The 20,340-nt window shown below is 44.0% G+C and overlaps 1 protein-coding gene across 5 annotated transcripts in view; it reads right to left on the bottom strand.

The window, feature by feature from the left end:
- Positions 1–20,340, bottom strand: part of ARHGEF3 (Rho guanine nucleotide exchange factor 3) — a 305,770-nt gene that overhangs the window by 32,291 nt on the left and 253,139 nt on the right. For 4 of the 5 annotated variants that reach the window (XM_070455882.1, XM_070455883.1, XM_070455880.1 and 1 more), the window contains one exon: positions 11,965–12,072. In XM_070455882.1, the coding sequence (XP_070311983.1) occupies positions 11,965–12,072 (108 nt within the window). Of the gene's footprint in view, positions 1–11,964; positions 12,073–12,942; positions 13,629–20,340 lie in introns of those variants that run through there. The other variant, XM_020887462.2, reaches the window with a different exon arrangement.

The following is a 20,340-nucleotide window of genomic DNA, read 5'->3' as shown; positions in this document are numbered from 1 at the left end:
TCGCATCAGGTGGCCACAGTGTTGGAGCTTCAGCTTCAACATCAGTCCTTACAATGAATATTCAGGACTGATTTCCTTTGCAATTGACTGGTTTGATCTCCTTGCTTCCATGGGATTCTCAAGAGTCTTCTCTAACACCACAGTTCAAAAGCATCAATTCTTCGGTGCTCAGCTTTCTTTATGGTCCAACTCGCACATCTATACAAGACTACTGGAAAAATCGTAGCCTTGACTAGACGGATCTTTGTTGACAAAGTAATGTCTCTGCTTTTTAATAAGCTGTCTAGGTTGGTCATAGCTTTTCTTACAAGGAGCAAGCGTCTTTTAATTTCATGGCTGCAGTCACCATCTGCAGTGATTTTGGAGCCCCCCAAAATTAAGTCTGTCACTGTTTCCATTGTTTCCCCATCTATTTGCCATGAAGTGATGGGACCGGATGCCAAGATCTTTGTTTTTTAATGTTGAATTTTAAGCCAGCTCTTTCACTCTCATCTTTCACTTTCATCAAGAGGCTCTTCAGTTCCTCATTTTCTGCCATAAGGGTGGTATCATCTGCATATATAAAAAATTATGGATATTTCTCCTGGTAATCTTGATTCCAGCTTGTGCTTCAACCAGTCGAGCATTTCACATGAAGTACTCTGCAAAGAAGTTAACCAAACAGGATGACAATATACAGTCTTGATGTGCTCTTTCCCCAATTTAGAACCAGTCCATGGTTTCCATGTCCAGTTCTAACTGTTGCTTCTTGACCTGCACAGAGATTTCTCATGAGGCAGGTAAGGTAGTCTGGTATTCCCCTCTCTTTAAGAATTTTCCACAGTTTGTTGTGATCCACACAGTCAAAGGCTTTGGCATAGTCAATAAAGCAGAAGTAGATGTTTCTCTGGAACTCTCCTGATTTTTCGATGATCCAACAGATGCTGCCAATTTGATCTATGGTTACTCTGTCCTTTCTAAATCCAGCTTGAACATCTGGAAGTTCTCGGTCCACGTATTGTTGAAGCCTTGCTTGGAGAATTTTTGAGCACTACTTTGCTAGTGTGTGAGATGAGCGCAATTGTGTAGCAATTTAATTAGGATGGACTAAAACAAACATTTTGTCTTTTTAAAACTCCACTTGGAAGGGGGGAAGGATGCTGAAAGAAAGAATACCAAAGAAATAAAGAATGCCAGACAGGTGTGTGGTCAGCAGCTGACTGGCCCTGGAGGCAGCTTACAGCCAACCAGCCCTGAGCCATGCTCATGGGTGGGGCTGATCACACCCTCACAGTCACTGGTACAGCCCAACAAAATCAGATGAAAGGACTGGAGCTAGGGGAGAGCAAGGTGACTGCTGCTGGGACAAAAAACCCAAAGAGGAGGCTGCCTTGAGAGAGGAGAACAGCCACACGCCTTCCAGTGCCCCGCCTCGGCCCACCTCCCTGCTCTGGCTCTTGTGTGACCATGTGCTCTGGGCATCACTTACTAGGTTGATCCTGACGTGTCTGTTTCCTCCCAGTGGAAGGTAAGCTCCTTGAAGGCCAAGGATCTCCATCCATTCTATTCACTGATGAATTCATCTGCACGGGTACATGGTGGGTCCTCAACAATTTTGCTTAATGAGGGAATCTCACTGCTAGCATGTGAGGGGGGCTTTAATCTCCCTCTCTGTCCAAAAGGTGAGGATTCTTACCCTATTTACAGACGAGGGAACTTGAGGCTCAGAGAGGGTGATGCTTTGCTGAAGGTCATGTAGCTGATGAATGGTGGTCCAATTTAAACCAGGTCAACAGTGAACTCAGGATGACAACCCATGTCTGGTTTATTTAAGTCCAGCTCCCCCCATACCTTTACAATTTTTAACCAATAAACTACCCTGCTTCCTCGAGGGTAAGATTTAAGCATGATGGGATGTGTGTGCCCAAACAGATGAGGGTCAAGCTACTTCTTGGCCTGTGGCAGAGACTCCCCATCTTGCCACCACTGACTTGGGCCAGAACAGCCTTTGTTGTGAGGGGCTATCCTGGGTAGCACAGGATGTTTAATATGATCCTCACCTCTAACCACTCAATGCCAGGAATACAGGGTGACCAGGAGAGGCTCACTTCAAAGTAAGGGACTCATCCCTGGGAGGGACTGGATACAAAACAGAAACATGCACGGCGATACCCCTCATTGTGGAGAATTTGGGCCTGGAATGAAAAATGTTCCAGGACAAGCAAGAGTTTCCATGAGGGAAACTGGCCCAGCAAATCAAAAACCCAAAGCTCATAACTACTGGCAGCTACAATAACAATGGCCATAGCAGGCACAGATACTGCAGATTTAGGAAATGGGTGCTCATGTTTATGCCTGGGCTGGGTATACGGAAAAGATGCTGGAGGTGGGGAAAAAGCGGCCGCCTTTACACATGTCAGAGGAAATGTAGACCTGGCATGTTAGGCATGATGGAACAGATTTGGTTTGTTAATGCTCCCTGTTCAGTGGGGCACTCCCTTGTCCTTTTCCCAAAACAGAAGGTCTCTATGGCCAAAGATAACGCACTCCAATAAAGAGATGGAGCCAGGGAAATCCTCTACACTGACCCTGCTATTTTGTAGCAGAGGGCCTACTGTTAAATGGATTAGAGGTTAGGGTGGGACCGTAAGAGGAAAACATGTGTCTGTGTTGCTACTACAAGGGATTAAGCCAGAAAGTACAGTGGTAGTGGTGGGGAGTGGGGAAATGTTCTCAGTGTCCTGGAGCAGACTCGCTTATAAAATTTGATTAGAGTTCAGTTCAGTTCAGTCGCTCAGTCGTGTCCGACTCTTTGCGACCCCATGAATCGCAGCACGCCAGGCCTACTTGTCCATCACCAACTCCCGGAGTTTACTCAAACTCATGCCCATCGAGTCGGTGATGCCATCCAGCCATCTCATCCTCTGTTGTCCCCTTCTCCTCCTGACCCCAGTCCTTCCCAGCATCAAGGTTGAGAAATAACATGTATCAGCTATGAAGCCGCTATCACACTTGCCTCTCATTCTAATCCTGACCGGACTTCCCTGGTGGCTCAGATGGTAAAGCATCATCTTACAGTGCAGGAGACCTGGGTTCGATCCCTGGGTCGGGAAGATCCTCTGGAGAAGGAAGTGGCACCCCACTCCAGTACTCTTGCCTGGAAAATCCCATGGACAGAGGAGCCTGGGAGGCTACAGTCCACGGGGATGCAAGAGTCAGACACGACTGAGCGACTTCACATGCGTCACATACTACTCCTGACAGAGGCATTGGACAGGTTCTCATATTTTGCCCCCTTTTAACAGATAAGAAATCCAAGTACCAGAGGATTAAGTGACTGGCACAGGTACATGCTGGAAGAGAACTGAGTCTAGCCTTTCAACTAGGAAACTCCAAAACATGGGTTAAGAACACAGGCTGTGGAGTAAAACAGACCTGACGTCAAGTCACTTCAACGGTTGAGGGACCTCAGACGTCTCTTTGGATTTCAGTTTCTTTACCTGTAAATCGTTTCAGTCACTCAGTTGTGTCTGACTCTTTTGCGACCCCACGGACTGTAGCCCACCAGGCCCCTCGGTCCATGGGATTTCCCAGGCAAGAATACTGGAGTGGGTTGCCATGTCCTTCTCCAGGGGATCTTCCTGACCCAGTAATTGAACCACATCTCCTGCACTGGGGGCAGATTGTCTGTAAAAGGGAAGGGACATAGCAATAAACGCCTCACAAAGTAGTGGTGAGGATCTGATAAGATAAAGCGTATCAAGGGTTTGGCCAGGTGCCCAGTAGGTGATCGTAGGGCGAGGGTGTGACTATCATGTTATTACACCACTGACTGCCACCATCAGCACTTGTTTATACGACTTCATTTATCAGCAAACAGCAGACACACGCCTAAATTCCTTGGACTAAATACCTCTACATGGGACCTCCACTAAAGTAACTTTTAGGAGGAGAAAACACTATAAAAGCAAAAGATGTGGAAAGAGCCTAAAATACCTGACAATAGGGATTAGTTCAATAAATTACAGTGTAATCACACAATGGAATATTGCATGGTTGTTAAAAGCATTCTTCTGTGCTCATTTAGGCAGCTCATTTACCAAGGGCAGAGCCATGCAGAGAAGGGCCCACACAAGGATGACATGCAAATCTGTAAAGCATTCTTCCTGAAAGAATACTGTTTTATTTTCTTTGTATCTATATGAGATGATGGATGTTAACTCATTGTGGGAATCATTTCACAATTCATACAAATCAAATTATGCTGTATACTTTAAACTTACACCAAATAGCTGTATGTCAAGTTATATGCCAATAAAACTTGGAAAAAACATTCTTTTTTAGAAATGCATAATGAAAATAGGAAAGTCTCACAAGTAGAGTTAAGGAAGAGAAGAAAGATCACTATTTAAAATACAAAATGATAACGGGTTACCCCTGAATGGTGGGACTATGGATGCTTTTTATTTATTTGTTTTTATTTTTGGCTGTGGTGGGTCTGCTGCTTGGGCTTTTCTCTAGTTGTGGCAAGTGGGGGCTACTCTCTAGCTGCTGTGTGAGGGCATCTCACGGTGGCTTCTCTTGTGTGGACCATGGGCTCTAGGGCTCAGCTGCTGTGAGGCACACGGGATCCTTCCAGATCAGGGATTAAACCCGTGTCTCCTGCACTGGCAGGTGGATTTTTTTTTTTTTTTTTTAACCACTGAGCCACCAGGGAAGCCCTGACTATGGAGGATTTTTATTTTCATATTCATACTTCTCTACATTTATTTTCCAGATTTTCCATAATAAAGAGATAGTAAAGAAGGGAAAACACAATCAGCAGACAAATGTGCAAGACCATGAACACTGAGTCAGAAGTGGTGCTATCAACAAAATCACAGTATGGTATCCAGTTCAGATTAATGCACATTAAAAGCATGGTAAACGGCACTAGACCAATTTACAATCCTGAAAGGACTAGTATGAGGACAAACCTTTTTTTCGTTAGGAGACATTCTGAATAGAAGTGAATGATAGCTGAAGAAAATATTTGTTTCAGGTGTGGAGAAAATATCGTATGCTTTGCTTAGTGCCAGCCAGGAATTAGGAAGTCTTCCAGAGCCTTGGGCAAGTGGCCTGACCATCTTCACTGGGCGCCATAAAGAAATGGCTTCTGCACAATAACGCTAAAGGTAAAATATTCCACAGGCTGAAATGGAATGATGACTCTCGCTACCACATAAGCAAACAAAGCATAAGGAACAGCAGTGAGGTAGGATTCTCCAGACTGAAAATCTGGTTATTACTTTTAGATCCTGGCAAACTGCAGGCTTTCTTAGGACCAAACTGACTTTATAAAAGCCTACCACAGCAGAGGCATTGCCAAACCCTACAGAATCCAGCTCTAGCATGACTGGCTGCATGACCTTGGGAACATTCAGGTTTTTTCCCTATAAAGTCCTGATGAAACCTACCCTGCAGAGTTGAAAATGAGGCTATGAATATAAAGGACCTGGCACAGAACTTGGCTCATTGTAAATACCGAACTAATGAAAGATGTTAGGACGAAATGTAAAATGACAAGCTTTAAATTGCAACAGTCAACTATTACAATAGTCAAACTGTTATTCCAGGAACAGCAGAAACTCAGGAGTTCCCTTTAACATGGAACACAAGTTAGTCCTCAGCTACATTCTTCCTTCCAGACAGGCAGTTTGGTTTCTGCTTTTCTTCCCACACTTCTTCCTCAAACCTCATTTGTCCTTTCTCCCTTTTACCCTCATCATCTCTGAGCCATTTCAGACCCAACAGGAGCCCCTGCACCCTTGCTCAAACAGAGAGAGAAATATGACTATGAGTTTAGAATTAGTATGTGAGAACATGGAGAAGCAATTCTGTCCAAGACAGATATACATCAAAAGTAGAGACTTGATGCTCAATGTCACTAATTATCAGAGAAATGCAAATCAAAACTATCATGAGGTATCACCTCTCACTAGTCAGAATGGCCATCATCAAATTGTCTACAAACAATAAATGCTGGAGAGAGTGTGGAGAAAAGGGAACCCATCTATACCACTAATGGGAACTAAAAAGAGAACTACTGTATGATCCAGCAATCCCACTCCTGGGCAAACTCTCAGAGAAAACCAGAATTCGAAAAGATTCATTCACTCCAATGTTCACTGCAGCACTATTTACAATAGCCAAGACATGGAAGCAGCCTAAATGTCCATCAACAAAGGAATGAATAAAGAAGATGTGGTACATACATACAATGAAATATTACTCAGCCATAAAAAGAATAAAATAATGCCACCTGCAACACTATGGATGGATTTAAGTCAGAGAGAGAAAGACAAATATCATACGATATCACTTGTATGTGGAATCTTAAAAAAAATGATACAAATGAGCTTGTTTACAAAACAGAAACAGATTTCTGGAATTCAAAAACAAACTTATGGTTACAAAGGGGAAATGTGGGGGTAGGGGGCAGGGATAAATTAGGAGTTAGGGATTAACATATCCACATGACTACATATAAAATAATCAACAAGGATCTACTATATAGCACAGGAGATTCTATTCAACATTCTGTAATAACCTACATGGGAAAAGAATCTGAAAAAGAATGGATATATATACATGTCTGACTGAATCACGCTGTCGTACACCTGAAACTGACACAGAACTGGAAATCAACTACACTCCTATGTAAAAAAAATCAGAGGTCTAACAGTGATATCAGATGGCTCAGATTTGTGATTATCTATAACGGCAGAAAAATGCAAACTACTGAAATGCTCAATGATAGAAGGGTGATTGAGTAAACATACATCCTTTAGACTAAACACTATATGAACCCATTATCTCTTAAAACTAGAGATAATGAAAAAGTTTAATGACAAGAAAAAAGGTCCATACCATGAGTTACTTTATGCGGTTAAGACAAAAGCAAGTTAAAAATAGTATGATTATAATTTTGTTTTTAAAAAGTACAAATTCAAGTATATATTAATAGTAAAAGAAAAGACTGCCCGAGTATATACCAAAATATTAATAAAAGTTTTTTGGTGATGGGAAGATGGGATTACAAGAACTTTTATTCCCTTTTCTGACTATGATGTTATATAATCAGAAAAAAAAAAGCAAAATAGAAGGCACTTTAAAAAATAGGAGAAATGTCATTAAAAAATTCAACATAAGTACTTTATATCTGATATAAAGTATTTACAACATAAATATCCATTAATAGAAGACTGGTTATATACAATAAATCACATCATGTTGAAATAATATATAGTCAATTAAGATCATATTTTCTAACTGTGATATAACATTTCCCTTAAGCCATAATAGAACTTTCATCTAGCTAAGTGACAAAGGGAGGGGAAAAGAAGAGATGAACAAGAAAGAGCAGGTAAAATGCACGAAAAGACAAAAACAAAAGAAAACCCAATACAAAAAGCATTAAAAGAAATAAATAGAAACATTTAACTTTAGTAAAAGGTACAAAACCTTCAGGAGATGAAGAGGAACCTTTATACACCTAACTGTGCAGCTTGGAAATATGTGAAGCAAAGATCGATAGAGATGCAAGAGAAACTGGTCATCCACCGACCCTGGGGGTGGCAAGGGGGACGTATAAATCCAAAGGTAAACAGATAACACAAAGATAAGGCTGGCAGACTGTGAGTAACCCCAAATTAGGCTCAGAGTGTTTAAGCTTCATAGACAGACCTAGAATAACACTGAAAGGAAATTATAAAATATTAACAGGGGTTGTTTGGGAGTGGAATCTTTCTCTTTCCTCTTTTCTGTATTTTTCCATAATGAACACCCACTTTTATAAGGGAAAAGAAATACAGTTCAAAGAGAACAGAGGGCTCAGTTGCTGTGTAGGGAACACAGCATCCTAGCAAGCCCGGGACTCAGCCCAAATGAGTCCACCAGCCACGCAGCTGTGACGGGGGAGGTGGCCTCGGCGAGCGACTGACCGGCCAAGGCAGCTCGCCTCCCGCCTTCCTCACTGCACACGAGGAAGGCACACATGCCCTTCCAGAGCGGGGCAGTCCAGGGAGGGGGTCTACAGGCACGGAGGGATCCGGATATCTGTGCTCCAGTCGACCAGCAGCGCTAACCTCCCCGGGCAGAAGCGGACGCAGCGCCATGCAGTCGGCGCTCCCTCTCCGACCTCCACAAATGCCGCCTTTGTGCTGGGGCCCAAGACCCGGGTCTACAGGGGCACGGGGTGGGGGTAGGGAGGAGGCCACAGAGAACAAGTCCTGCAGTGTCTTCCTGAACTGTGGCTCCAAGGACCACTCACATTTGTGACACGGCCCTTAACCTTTTTGGAAGAGGCTGCCAGCCCCGAGCTCTCCTGACGGCCTCCTGGGAAGCCAGAGGGGGGCCTGCTCAGTGTTCTGTTCCTGTGCAGTCACTCAGTCGTGTCTGCCTCTTCTCCACCCCACGGACTGCAGCACGCCAGGCTTCCCTGTCCATCACCATCTCCCGGAGTTTGTTCAAACTCATGTCCGTTGAGTCGGTGATACTATCCAACCACCTCATCTTCTGCTGCCCTCTTCTCCTTCTGCCTTCAATCTTTCCCAGCATCAGGGTCTAAGTGTTCTACTATCGATTAAAGCATTGGGTTTGGGCCTAAGTCATCTCTTCTCCTACGATAAAAAATGTATCCTGAGAGGCCGAATGAGTATCTCTAAAGGCCAGGAGCCAGGGGCAAGGATACTGGCACAGAGAAGCAAGCTGCTCCATTCCAGCACTGTGCTGTTTCGGGAAGTCAGAGAAAAAGAACACACACATATGGGTAAGGAATGAATGACTGCCGAGAGGTTTGGAGCCGCCCTGTGGCTTCTTTTTCTGTCTCTCCCATTTTAGAAGGGGCATGAGGACCACCAGAGGCAGAATGAGGAAGGTCGTGAAGCTGGCACAATGAGTACTCCCTCTAGGGCCCCCTCGCCCATCCTCCCTGCTCCTCAGGCTACATCAACACCTATCCCGCTCTAGCTGGGGAAGGAAGCAATAAAGCCAGGAGGCAATTATTGGGATGCTAGGACTGAAAGTAATTCTGCAGAATTCGCACTGCATGTGCCAAGGTGACTTACAGGGAGATAGGCGGGGGCAAGATGGCATACTCCAAGCTTTGCAGACCATCCTGCAAACGAAGCTGTCTAACTCTGCATACAACCTCAGGGGCGTATTTCCATTTATTGAGCCCCACCAAAGACACACTCACAACATAAAGACACTGTCCAAGTTCTCTCTGTGTTTGTGGACATAACCATTATGAATCATTATTCTGTTTCTGTCTGGTTGTTTCTGCCCAATAAACAGAACCTGGGATTAGCTCTTTATCCTGGTATTTTAAACAAGTTAAGTTAAAAATTATTTTGCCAAAAAAAATCTTTGAGGTTTTAGAAACCAATATCCACATGTCAGATCCAGCCCCTCAAGTCTGGCCTCAGTCTGTTGGATTTCAGACATGGCTCGATTTATCTTTGCCCCAGTGCTCTAGGTCAGGGCAAATTTGCAAAGTGATTAAATATTTCCTGCAGTGTTCCCTGTGTGGGATCTGTGTAGGGTAGAAATAAGAGAAAAAAATGAAAGGTTTCCTGGGGAGCCAAAGGAAAGATTTTGAAGGAATGACAATGGAAGATGCACTTTGTGTTGGGGCTAGGCTGCGGTGAGGAGGCATAGACAGCGCTCTCCCAGGAACCGTGAGCACAAATGTGGAGCCTGCAGGCCAGGCAAGCTGATGAAGCTGAGTGAAGAGGCCAGGTGTTGGGAGGATAGCTGGGAGAAGTGGGGACATCGGTAGGTGAATGCTGACTGGATACTTGGGTATGGCTCATAAGTGCCATGTGAGAACACAGGCCCAGCACTGCGAGGCGTTCCAATTCCTCAAAAGAAGCCTGAAGTCCAGACTGTTATGAGAACTCTTTTGATTTCTAAATGTGAGCTCAAAACAACGTGCAGCCAAACAAAACACAACCGGGGGCCAGATGTGACCAGAAGGCAGCCCTATCTAGGATATAAGTGGCATGAAGGTAGGGGGAAGAGCCCGCCTAAACACTTGTGGAGTGAGCAAGGCCCTTCCTGGGGCACAGGGTGGACTGTCCTCGGAGAGACAAGGGGAAGAGACGGCGGGCAACACGGAGACTGTAATCAAGGGAGGAAGTAACTCCGGTGACCTCGAGCCACCACCACTGAGATGGAAAGGAAAGGGTGAAATGGCAATCGACAGGCTGAAGAATTTTTGAAAAGCAGAACTCAGTGAAAGACCAGATGTGCGGGGCTAGGGCGGTGATGAATCTTCCAGGGGAAGCCTGTGATGAACTTGGCCAGAGGGCTGAGAGACTGGTCACCAGGGAGAGAAGGTAAACACATTTTTCTTCATGAGCTTCAAAGCCCTTCATCTGGCTCCCCAGGATGACCTTTTTTTTTTTTTTCCTCCTCTGTTCTCCCACAAAGGGGATCAGGGGATAGCCAGGAGCCCAGAGGTTCCAGCACAGAGCCAAGCCTATAGCTAATGAGATGAGGTCTTCACGCAGGAGAAATATTAGCGGAGCTAAGAGAGGACTGCGCAGGGCAGGGGACGAGCACTGAGGGTGGATAGGAAAGAGGAGGGAAGGGTTTCGGCTGCTTGGTGCGGCAGCAGGGACAGGAGCGGGTGAGGGAGACTTCAAACAGCTCTCAAATCATTGGTGTTCACAGCTTGGGACCTGCCTTGGGTGCTGGCCCACAACTTTCTTAATGACTCAGAAAGTCAAGATAAAAAATATTGCTAAGCAAAAGTATTCAGGACATGGAAGGAACTGGAGGACTCAAGTCTACTCAGCTGAACAAGGTGAGCCTTTTCATGATATGAAAAGGATTTTTATCATACTGGGTGCCCAAGGCCTTTGGAGAAAGGAAAAAAACAAAAAAAGCTCAATTTTCACTTTAAAAGATAAACTTTATCAGAAGTTTATGAACAAGAACTACAACTACCTGTTAACCAATGAATTTTTACAGTAGCTAATATTTACACCTTATCTGGTTAGGAAGTCAGTGATTACGAACCAAGGGCCAAGGAACCATGCTAGGTCCTCTAAATGTAATACCTCTTAAGTCTTCACAGTGATTCTCTAGAGGAGCTGGCAGCACCATCCCCAGTGTATCCACATGGAATAACGCAAGACCTAGAGAGGTGTGGCATTACCCGCTCAAGGGGACAAACTCTTTGAGGGACAGAGCCAAGGCCAGAAGTGAGATACTTCTACTCCCAGGCCCTTTTCCTCAGTCAGGGAGCAACAAACATTTTCTCTAACAGGTTCAATAGTAAATGTTTTTGGTGTTGTGGGCAATATGGTTGGGGTCACAACTACTTGACTCTGCCTTTGTAGGGTCATGGCAGCTACAGACAACACGTTGACACTTAGGCACGTCTGTGTGCCCGCACAACTTCAGCTACAGACACTGCAATTTCCAATCATCTTCATGGGTTATGAAATATTCCTCTTTGGACTGTTTTTCCGCAGCCAATTCAAAAAGCAGAAACCATTCTCAGCTCCAGGGCCATAAGAAATGAGTGGGTGGACTGAGTTTCTCCTCACATGCTGCTAGGCTCTAAGCCACTCGTCGAAGCCACTAGGCTCTCTTACCCTCCATCTGAGGCCAGGTGCTGGTCTTCTTGGGAGGCACATAGATATTTTAGGACCAAACGGACACCTATGAAAGTACATCTGGATGGGATCTCTGGAACAGAACTGTGAGCAAAGACCCAACAGAGAGGATGCCTCCAGTTACACCTTGAAAGACTCTGTCTGACACCAACTTTAAAACATCTCTTTCTCTTTCAGTCTGATCACCTGCTCTCCTCTACTCAAATAATAAGCATTGATTTAGGTCAGACTGAAACCAGGGGACGTTCAGGTTGGACAGAGGTGTCTCTTCCCACACAACAGGGTTTTTTTTGCAAACATGAGCCGACCGTGTCCTTACCTGCAGGGTTTGGCTGAAGCGCTTTAACGGCGTGGCCTTCACAGGTGGGATGAGGTTGGCAAGGGATGTGACTCTGGAAAGAGGTTTGACTCGTTTATTACTAGGCTCCTAGGGTTAAAAAAAAAAAAAAGGAAACTGTCAAGGTCAATTCCAAAGAGAATGTAACTCCACCACACAGTCATGTCTCATTCCATGAGCTGCTGACTGCATACCACTCTGTAGAATGGAAATGGTACCCATCTCACTCCTGCTGTGTGAAGGTGACTGGTGAGCCAGGGAAGGGTAAATAGTCGGGGTGGGGGGGGATGCGGTCAACAGAGGCAGTGTCTGAGCAGACAGCAAATAGGCAAATTCCTTCACCCCAATGGTGTCTGCCAGCTTTTAAATCAGAGGCTCCCACTTAAGAGAGTCACTCTCTCCAACCCCTCCTGCAGACAAAAGCTGCCTCCAATTTCCCATCCAATGACCTTGTCGGGCGGTTGTCTTTTGACGCTTCTGGTTTCATCTTTTTAAAAAACCTTTTCTCCACCTTGCCTGAAGCCACTGTCCAAATTTCTAATATGCAATGGCTTTTCTAAAGCACAGAGACTCACTCTTTCTTTTAGTACACCAAATTAAAAAAAAAAACATTTTAAATAAGTTATTCTATTACTAGGCTGTTAAGAAAGCCTCTGCGTACCTACAGTATATTTGAAATGCACATATTAATACTTATAACAACTAGACAGCAAAAAGAAAATATACAGAGAGACAACCCTACCATGAGCACTAGTTTTTATAGTATACCTAGCCACAAGTTATGAAAATTATCACCACATAAAACATGCGCAAATCTGCAAGTTACCCCAAACGAAACTGATGGGTGGGGGAGCCTACCTAAACCAATGACTCTGCAGATTACAGTTACATAAATAAAAACAAGAGGCTGTGGATAAGAGAGGGATGACAGACAAAACACTTGACAAAGAGAACAGTTACCCTTGTCTTCCTAAGCTCCATCTGACCTGCAGGAGATGCTGGACAGCACATGAAGACACCAAATTTTGATGGAAAAAGCCACACTTGCCAGTGGTTGTGCTGAAACTCAACCATTTCCAGAGGGAGCCTGAAGGTGTTCATCTTTCTTTTTCAGCCATTGCCTTCAAAGTTTTGAGAGTTAAGATTCTCCAGAATATCCCTGCAAGGTGTTTTGAACATAGTAGGTGCTTGGAAAAATCTTGCCTGAATCTGGAGTTCTGCTGAGACACTCTCATGTCATTTTATGCCCTTGACAGCCTTAGAAAACAGAAGATTCCTCTGAAACAGACCCAACCTTTCTGGCAAATAGAAAAAAATCTAAAGGCTGTTTAAAAAGCACAAAACAATTGCACGATGTAGCCAGGAGTGACTTCATGGTTCCTCAAAGCAAATACTTTTCCAAGACAGAGAATGCATCCGAGCTGCTGGGGACTTCTCCAGTCTCTTGGCATGCTGAGCTGAACAGACAGAAGGCAACTCTCAGAACACCAGGAAGGCTTAGTTCCAAAATGCAAAGGATGAATCTCTCAACACAAGAGATATCATATTATAATTACGTAAATGCTGAAGACAAAGATCCGATTGCCCCTCTGTTTCCAGGTGACAGTGTCCTTCAAGGATGCTCCCTGTCCAGTGCCTGGCTCTTGAGTATCTGAGCCCAGAGGAGGATTTTTAAAATATTTTTTACGTCAGAGCTGCACCACCGGCAGGCTTACTGAATAGACAGACACACACACACACACACACACACGCACGCACAGTCTCTTGAGCATCCCCAGAATTTTTCTAAATGGCTCCTGCTTTGGCTGGAAATGCCAGAGTTTTGATATACCACCTTTGGTGGCACAAACTGCATTGCAGCAAGTGAGAAGAAGAGGGTTTTCCTAGGGGAGCAGGATGTGGTCTCATTTACTCCCGCCATGTACCTCAGAGCCTGTTGACTCCCAGGTCTCTGATTTATTAATGGCTAAAGCTCCCGGGTCACAGGTTCCATATCAAATTGGAGAGGTTGAAGGGCAAATGCCAACTGGGTTATCTTGCTTTAAAAAGAGAGCAGGGAGCCTTGCATGCTTGGCGGGATGAGGGAAGATTCGGCTTTGTTTCACTTGCTGTGTCATTTTTCTAAGGCTCCGCTGACTCTGCTGCCCATTTTACATGAGCCGGTCAGCTGTGTGTTTTCTGCACTGCTATAAGAGGAACGCACAGTGCAAATGTCGGCCCCTCTGCAGCTTGTGCCCAGTGTTGCTACATGAGATTGTAATTAAACCTCCTGTCCTAAGGCTTCACCCACTTGGAAGTAAATTCTGGGCTGCTCTCTGGCAATGTGACATTCCCAAGTAATGAAAAATCGAAACAAAAACCATTGCTGCACGATGCACTTGATCCCGCAAAGTGGGCAGGTGCAATTTCAAACCAGAACATTTACAGGTTATTAGATCTATGGAGAAGGCTTTATGCCTGACCCACAAGAGTGAAGTATGAATTATGGTGTTCTCCTTGAGGGCTTCAGTGAGAATAGGAGATTAAAAACATTCTTGGCCTAATTTGATTTTTCTTTTCCATTTACTCAGTATGTCTCCAGCTACATTTTACCACTGTCTAAAAAGAGCCCTCAGGGAAAATGTTTCCAGATTCCAGTTAAATAGCTGTACTGAGAACCAGCAAATACAATTCCAGGGATGCTTTTAGGCTTTATAGAGAGATGACAGAACATAACTTGCAGAAGCTCCCTAATCCAACAACTCAGCTGCCAAATGAAGCTGGGCAAGGTTACTGCTAAACCCACTTTCAAGGGCAGACTATACCCTCACCCTGCAATTTTAAGACAGAACAGGAGGGCATCTCACTAAAGAGGTTAAAAAAAAATAAGCAAAAAAGAAAAATGCAGTGTGGGCAGTATTTCTTGAATAACAGACTTGTTGCATGTTTTCCATATTTCACACCTTTTTTTTTCTTATCTTATTGCACTGGCTAGGACTATCTATATATTGTTCATTACAAGCTGAGAGAGTGGGTACCACAGTCTAATTCCTAATTATTAAGTAATTATTATGAAGGTTTCATCATTAAGTTATACTTGCTAAGCGCATGGAAGAGATATGCTTTATCAAGTAAGGCAGTTCCTTTCCATGCTAAGTTTGCTGTGAATTTTTATCATGAATGAGTACTGACTTTTATCAAATATTTTCTCTTTATCTTTCTAGAGGACAAGGAAGGGAGGAAAAAAGAAGGAAGAGGGTGGGAAGAGGGGAAGGAGAGGATGAAGAAAGACATACAGGTCATATTTTTCATAAAGGAATTGATTCAGCAATTTTAAAAGTCTCTTGTGCTTGAATTACAAACAAAAGAGAATAAAGCACTGCATGTAATTTTATTTTTAATGTGAGATTTCACTGAATATATTTTAATAATCCTTCCCTAGGGGATACAGTTTTTGTCCTTTCTTCATTTTTCTCTCTAAGACATAAAAACCAAAGCACAGTATATGCAATGTAAGAAAATGCCCATCATATCAACATAATTTGGCACTATTTTTATTCCTCCAAAAAAAAGGTTCCATTCTAACAGACACAGCATACAGGAAACCATTCATTCTCCCTACACCTCATTTCTGTGGCCAGAGTGGGGTTGGAGAACAGTGGAAGGGTCTTCCACATCACCTCTGAAGCTTCCCTGACACTCTGGTTTTACTGAGCCACAAACATGGCCCAGGAGGGGCCAGATACGCAGCCTTTAATGTAGAACTGACCACTCCTCTGCAGGGCAACACTGCCCTTGGATGCTCTACCTCTGGCCAGGAGCTAGGGAGAGGTGAGAAGCAACTGTGCTGGCAGGTGCTTCTGTCCGTGAGTTGATGGAGTAATTTTTTATTTTTTAAATGTCTTTCAAATGTTTAGAAACACCAGGAATCCTTTCTGGGGCTCCATCTGTGAGACAGGAGATGTGCTGGGAATTGCACACCCAGGCATCATGTGTCACCCACCCTGAACCCTCTAGGAGGCTTTCATCATCCTCATGTTTTAAACAGGAAGTTTTGATCTGTGGGTGATGGAAAAGCTCTAGCAGTATTAACTAAGAATAATGAGTGCATAGTCATTGCAGGGACTCTTCTCTATGCTTTACAGATAATTAGTAATTTATTTCTCCTAACATCTCTGCAAAAGTGAAAGTCACTCAGTTATGTCTGACTCTTTGAGACCCCATGGACTGTCCATGGAATTCTCCAGGCCAGAATACTTGAGTGGGCAGCCTTTCCCTTCTCCAGGGGATCTTCCCAACCCAGGGGTTGAAACCAGGTTTCCTGTATGGCAGGCAGATTCTTTACCAGCTGAGTCACAATGGAAGCCCAAGAACACTGGAGAGGGTAGCCTATCCCTTCTCCAGGGGATCTTCCTGACCCAGGAATCGAACCGGAGTCTCCTGCACTGCAGGCGGATTCTTTACCAACTGAGCTATCAGGGAAGCCCAAGATCTCTGCAAGGTAGCCACTATTGTGATCATCATTTTAAAGACAGGGAAAGCAAAAAAAAAATAAAAATAAAATAAAGACAGGGAAAGCTAAAAAAAAAGATGGCTAGGATTTAAATGTAGGCAGGCTGGCTCCAGAGCCCATGCCCTACTTTAGGGTTTGGTGATGTTTTTCAGTGAGGGGACAGATGGCTAAACGTTTCAGACTTTGAGGGCTGTCTAGCCTCTGTCACAACTATTCATCTCTACCATCAGCCATAAACAGTATGTAAATAAGTGAATGTGGCTGTGTTCCATTAAGCTTTCATTTATAGACACTAAAATTCAAATTTCATATAATTTTCACATGTCCCAAAGTATTATCCTTCTGCCTTTTTCAACCATTAAAAAATAGAGAAACCGTTCTTGAGGGCCTGAGGCCCCCTCTTTTTCCCCCTGTTCATTAGAAAAAGGAATATGAGTTTTGTTGGAGATTCTCCAATTTTCAATCAAGTATTTTGCTCAGTAGAGGACACTACAGAAGATTCTAGAAATTTTTTTAAATTTTAATTGGAGGCTAATTACTTTACAATATTGTGGTGGTTTTTGCCATATATTCACATGAATCAGCCATGGGTGTACATGTGTTCCCATCCTGAAGCCCCCTCCCACCTCCCTCCCCATCCCATCCCTCAGGGTCATCCCAGTGCACCAGCCCTGAGCACCCTGCCTCATGCATCCAACCTGGGCTGGCACTCTATTTCACATATGATAATATACATGTTTCAATCCTAATCTCTCAAATCATCCCACCCTTGCCTTCTCCCACAGAGTCCAACAGACTGTTCTTTATGTCTGTGTCTTTTTTGCTGTTTCATATATAGGGTCATCATTACCATCTTTCTAAATTCCATATATATGTGTTAATATACTGTGTTGGTGTTTTTCTTTCTGACTTACTTCGCTTTGTATAATAGGCTCCAGTTTCATCCACCTCATTAGAACTGATTCAAATGTATTCTTTTTAATGGCTGAGTAATATTCCATGGTGTAAATGTACCACAGCTTTCTTATCCATTCATCTGCCGATGGACATCTAGGTACTTCCACGTCCAGCTATTATAAACAGTGCTGTGATGAACACTGGGGTACACGTGTCTCTTTCAATTCTGGTTTCCTCGGTGTGTATGCCCAACAGTGGGATTGATGGGTCATATGGCAGTTCTATTTCCAGTTTTTTAAGGAATCTCCACACTTTCTCCATAATGTATTAGTTTGCATTTCTACCAACGGTGTAAGAGGGTTCCTTTTTCTCCACACCCTCTCCAGCATTTATTGTTTATAGACTTTTTGACAGCAGCCATTCTGACCTGCGTGAGATGGTACCTTATTGTGGTTTTGATTTGCATTTCTCTGATAATGAGTGATGCTGAGCATCTTTTCGTGTGTTTGTTAGCCATTTGTATGTAGAAGATTCTAGAAAAATAATTTCCAAAATACTGTTTTCTAACAGTATCTTTAGTACACCAGGCAACATTTACAATGTTTTGATCCTGAGCTCTATGTCCAAGTACTACTGAGTTAAAAATCAGGGTTAGAAATCAGATTCTTAAAAAAAAAAAAAACTGATTTTTTTAAGACGGGGGCAATACTATGTCATGCCACTGAAACAAATAGCTTAAGGGCCATTGGAAGTGGACCGTATTTGGTGCAGGGGCCAGAGCTGGCTTCATATGGGCCATGTCCTGGGCCAGTGGTCTTCAGCCTCAGCCTTCTGCTGAGACATACCCAGAGATGACACTCCTAAGCAGGGCGTCTCTCACAGGCATACTCAGATAGTCTTCAGGCTCTGCCAGACAGCACTGGCTCGATTTGTACCCCTTCCTTGTAGCTGGGGACGCAGGGTCCTCTCCTGGTAAGCAGAGAGTATCTCTGACTCACCTTTTCTGTGAGTGAAACCTATCCTACTACATTTTATCCTCTTAGCTTTCCAAACAAATTATCCTGAACATAACACAAACTTTCCTGGACCATTAATACCATGAAATAAGGGACATAAAATGTTACGATGTTTGGGATCTGCTTCAAAGCGATATGGGGCCAGGGAAAGGGTCTGTGTAGGAAATGGCATAGATTCCAGGTTTTGTTGTAGAGTTCAGTCGCTCAATTGTGTCTGACTCTTTGCGTGGCAACTGGCAAATCTAGGGGCCAACCCTAGATTGGCGAAGGGCATAGTATGCTCAGTCCTGCCTCTGGAGCCTGGTCAAAATGCCCCATGATACAAAGATTGACTTCAATGGACAGAAAACAGTTTTGCAGATGTACTAGGGAAAGCTGACCCGGAGCAGACAGGTGCCATCTGAGATTTTTACTTTACTTGTTAGTGAGGGTCTGTCTAGTGAGAAAGTATACTGAGGAGGCAGACATCATCTAGAACTGGACGTAAGTAGAAGAAACCTGGTAAAATGGAAGAAAAAAAAAAATCCCACTACCGAATTTAAACAACTCTCAACTGCTATAGGCCAGAATAGAGACAGATCCAGGAGGCTGGGAAACTGGGAACAGAGAGAGATACCTTGAAACATTTAAACTTAAAGATAGGACACCCCATGGAGAGGCACCAACATGGCTGTCAAGATTCCGTGAAGTCTGTTTGATTACTGACTGGGCTACTATTTGTTCTCATTAAGAACCCATCAACTTGCATGAAACAGAGCTCTCAAAGCCCAGAGGGACGGGATGGGGAGGGAGGTGGGAAGGGGGTTCGGGATGGGGGACACATGTACACCCGTGGCTGGTTCATGTCAATGTATGGCAAAAACCACCACGATATTGTAAAGTAATTAGCCTCCAATTAAAATAAACAAATTGATTTTAAAAAGAAAAAAAGGAAAGAAAAGAAATCCATCAACTGGCTCCTGATCACTCAGCTCCACAACATAAAACAATCTGATAGAATTCAACTCTGATTTGTCTTAGAAATATAGAGAGAAAACAGGGGTCATTCAAGATCAGGCTGCCCATCAGAAGAGACCTCTGTTCCACTGTATTGGTTTTAATTTGTGAAGGTGCTTTCCTTTCCCTACAACTGCCTCCTGAATCCACTCTTTTCTTTCATACAATAGCCCAGTCTTCCACTAAAAAGGCTGAGGGCTCCCCTCCTTGCTGATCATCAGTTCCGCTCGTTACAGTTGTCTCGACTTTACCACCGCTTTCCTTGTGGTTTATTGTTTTATAGTTAATACCCAAGATTCTCACCCTTCAAAACTTCTAGGTCACCACAAATATTCTTCTGTTCTCACTTCTTATGACACCTCCTGTTGCCAAGGCGGTCCCACCCTTTCATTTTATTTTGTCATCAAATCAGCAGAGGAAGAGGCAAGGAAGAATTACCCTGCAGGAGTCAGAGGGAGCATGGCCCTACCAACACTGTGATTTCTGACTTCCAGTCTGCAGAACTGTAAGAAATAAATCTCTGCTGTTCTAAGCCTGCCTGCTTGTGATACTCTGTTATAGCAGCCATGCGGAAGGTATTTGCTGGAAAATTTCCTCCATAGTAAAGTTACTACTATTCCCTTTGTAATTATTACACAGAAATGGAAGAGATACTCCGGGACCATGTGCATCCTTTGAAACTCAGTTCTGCGAGTGTTCACCCAGCATATGCAAAGTGGTTTCACTCAAGTGTACAGATGCCACCCTTGAGGGGATGTCTCCTGGCTGAACAGGGAAAACCAGAAGGTTGATGCAGGCAGAGCACCCGAGAGAGTCAGCCCTGGGGGAGTGGGCAAGGAGGGGGGTAGGCGACGTGGCCAGCAGGCAGGGCACAGTGGACCACAGGAGTGTGCAGGACACAGAGGCACCCATGAGGAGGCCTTCACAGAGCTGTCTGAGCGAGAGGGGCGGGGCTGT

This window comes from Odocoileus virginianus, chromosome 26, assembly GCF_023699985.2.
Source record: "Odocoileus virginianus isolate 20LAN1187 ecotype Illinois chromosome 26, Ovbor_1.2, whole genome shotgun sequence".
Classification (NCBI taxonomy): Eukaryota; Metazoa; Chordata; class Mammalia; order Artiodactyla; family Cervidae; genus Odocoileus; species Odocoileus virginianus.
Note: the sequence above shows the minus strand (reverse complement) of the source record. Positions and strands in the feature narration are given on the sequence as shown.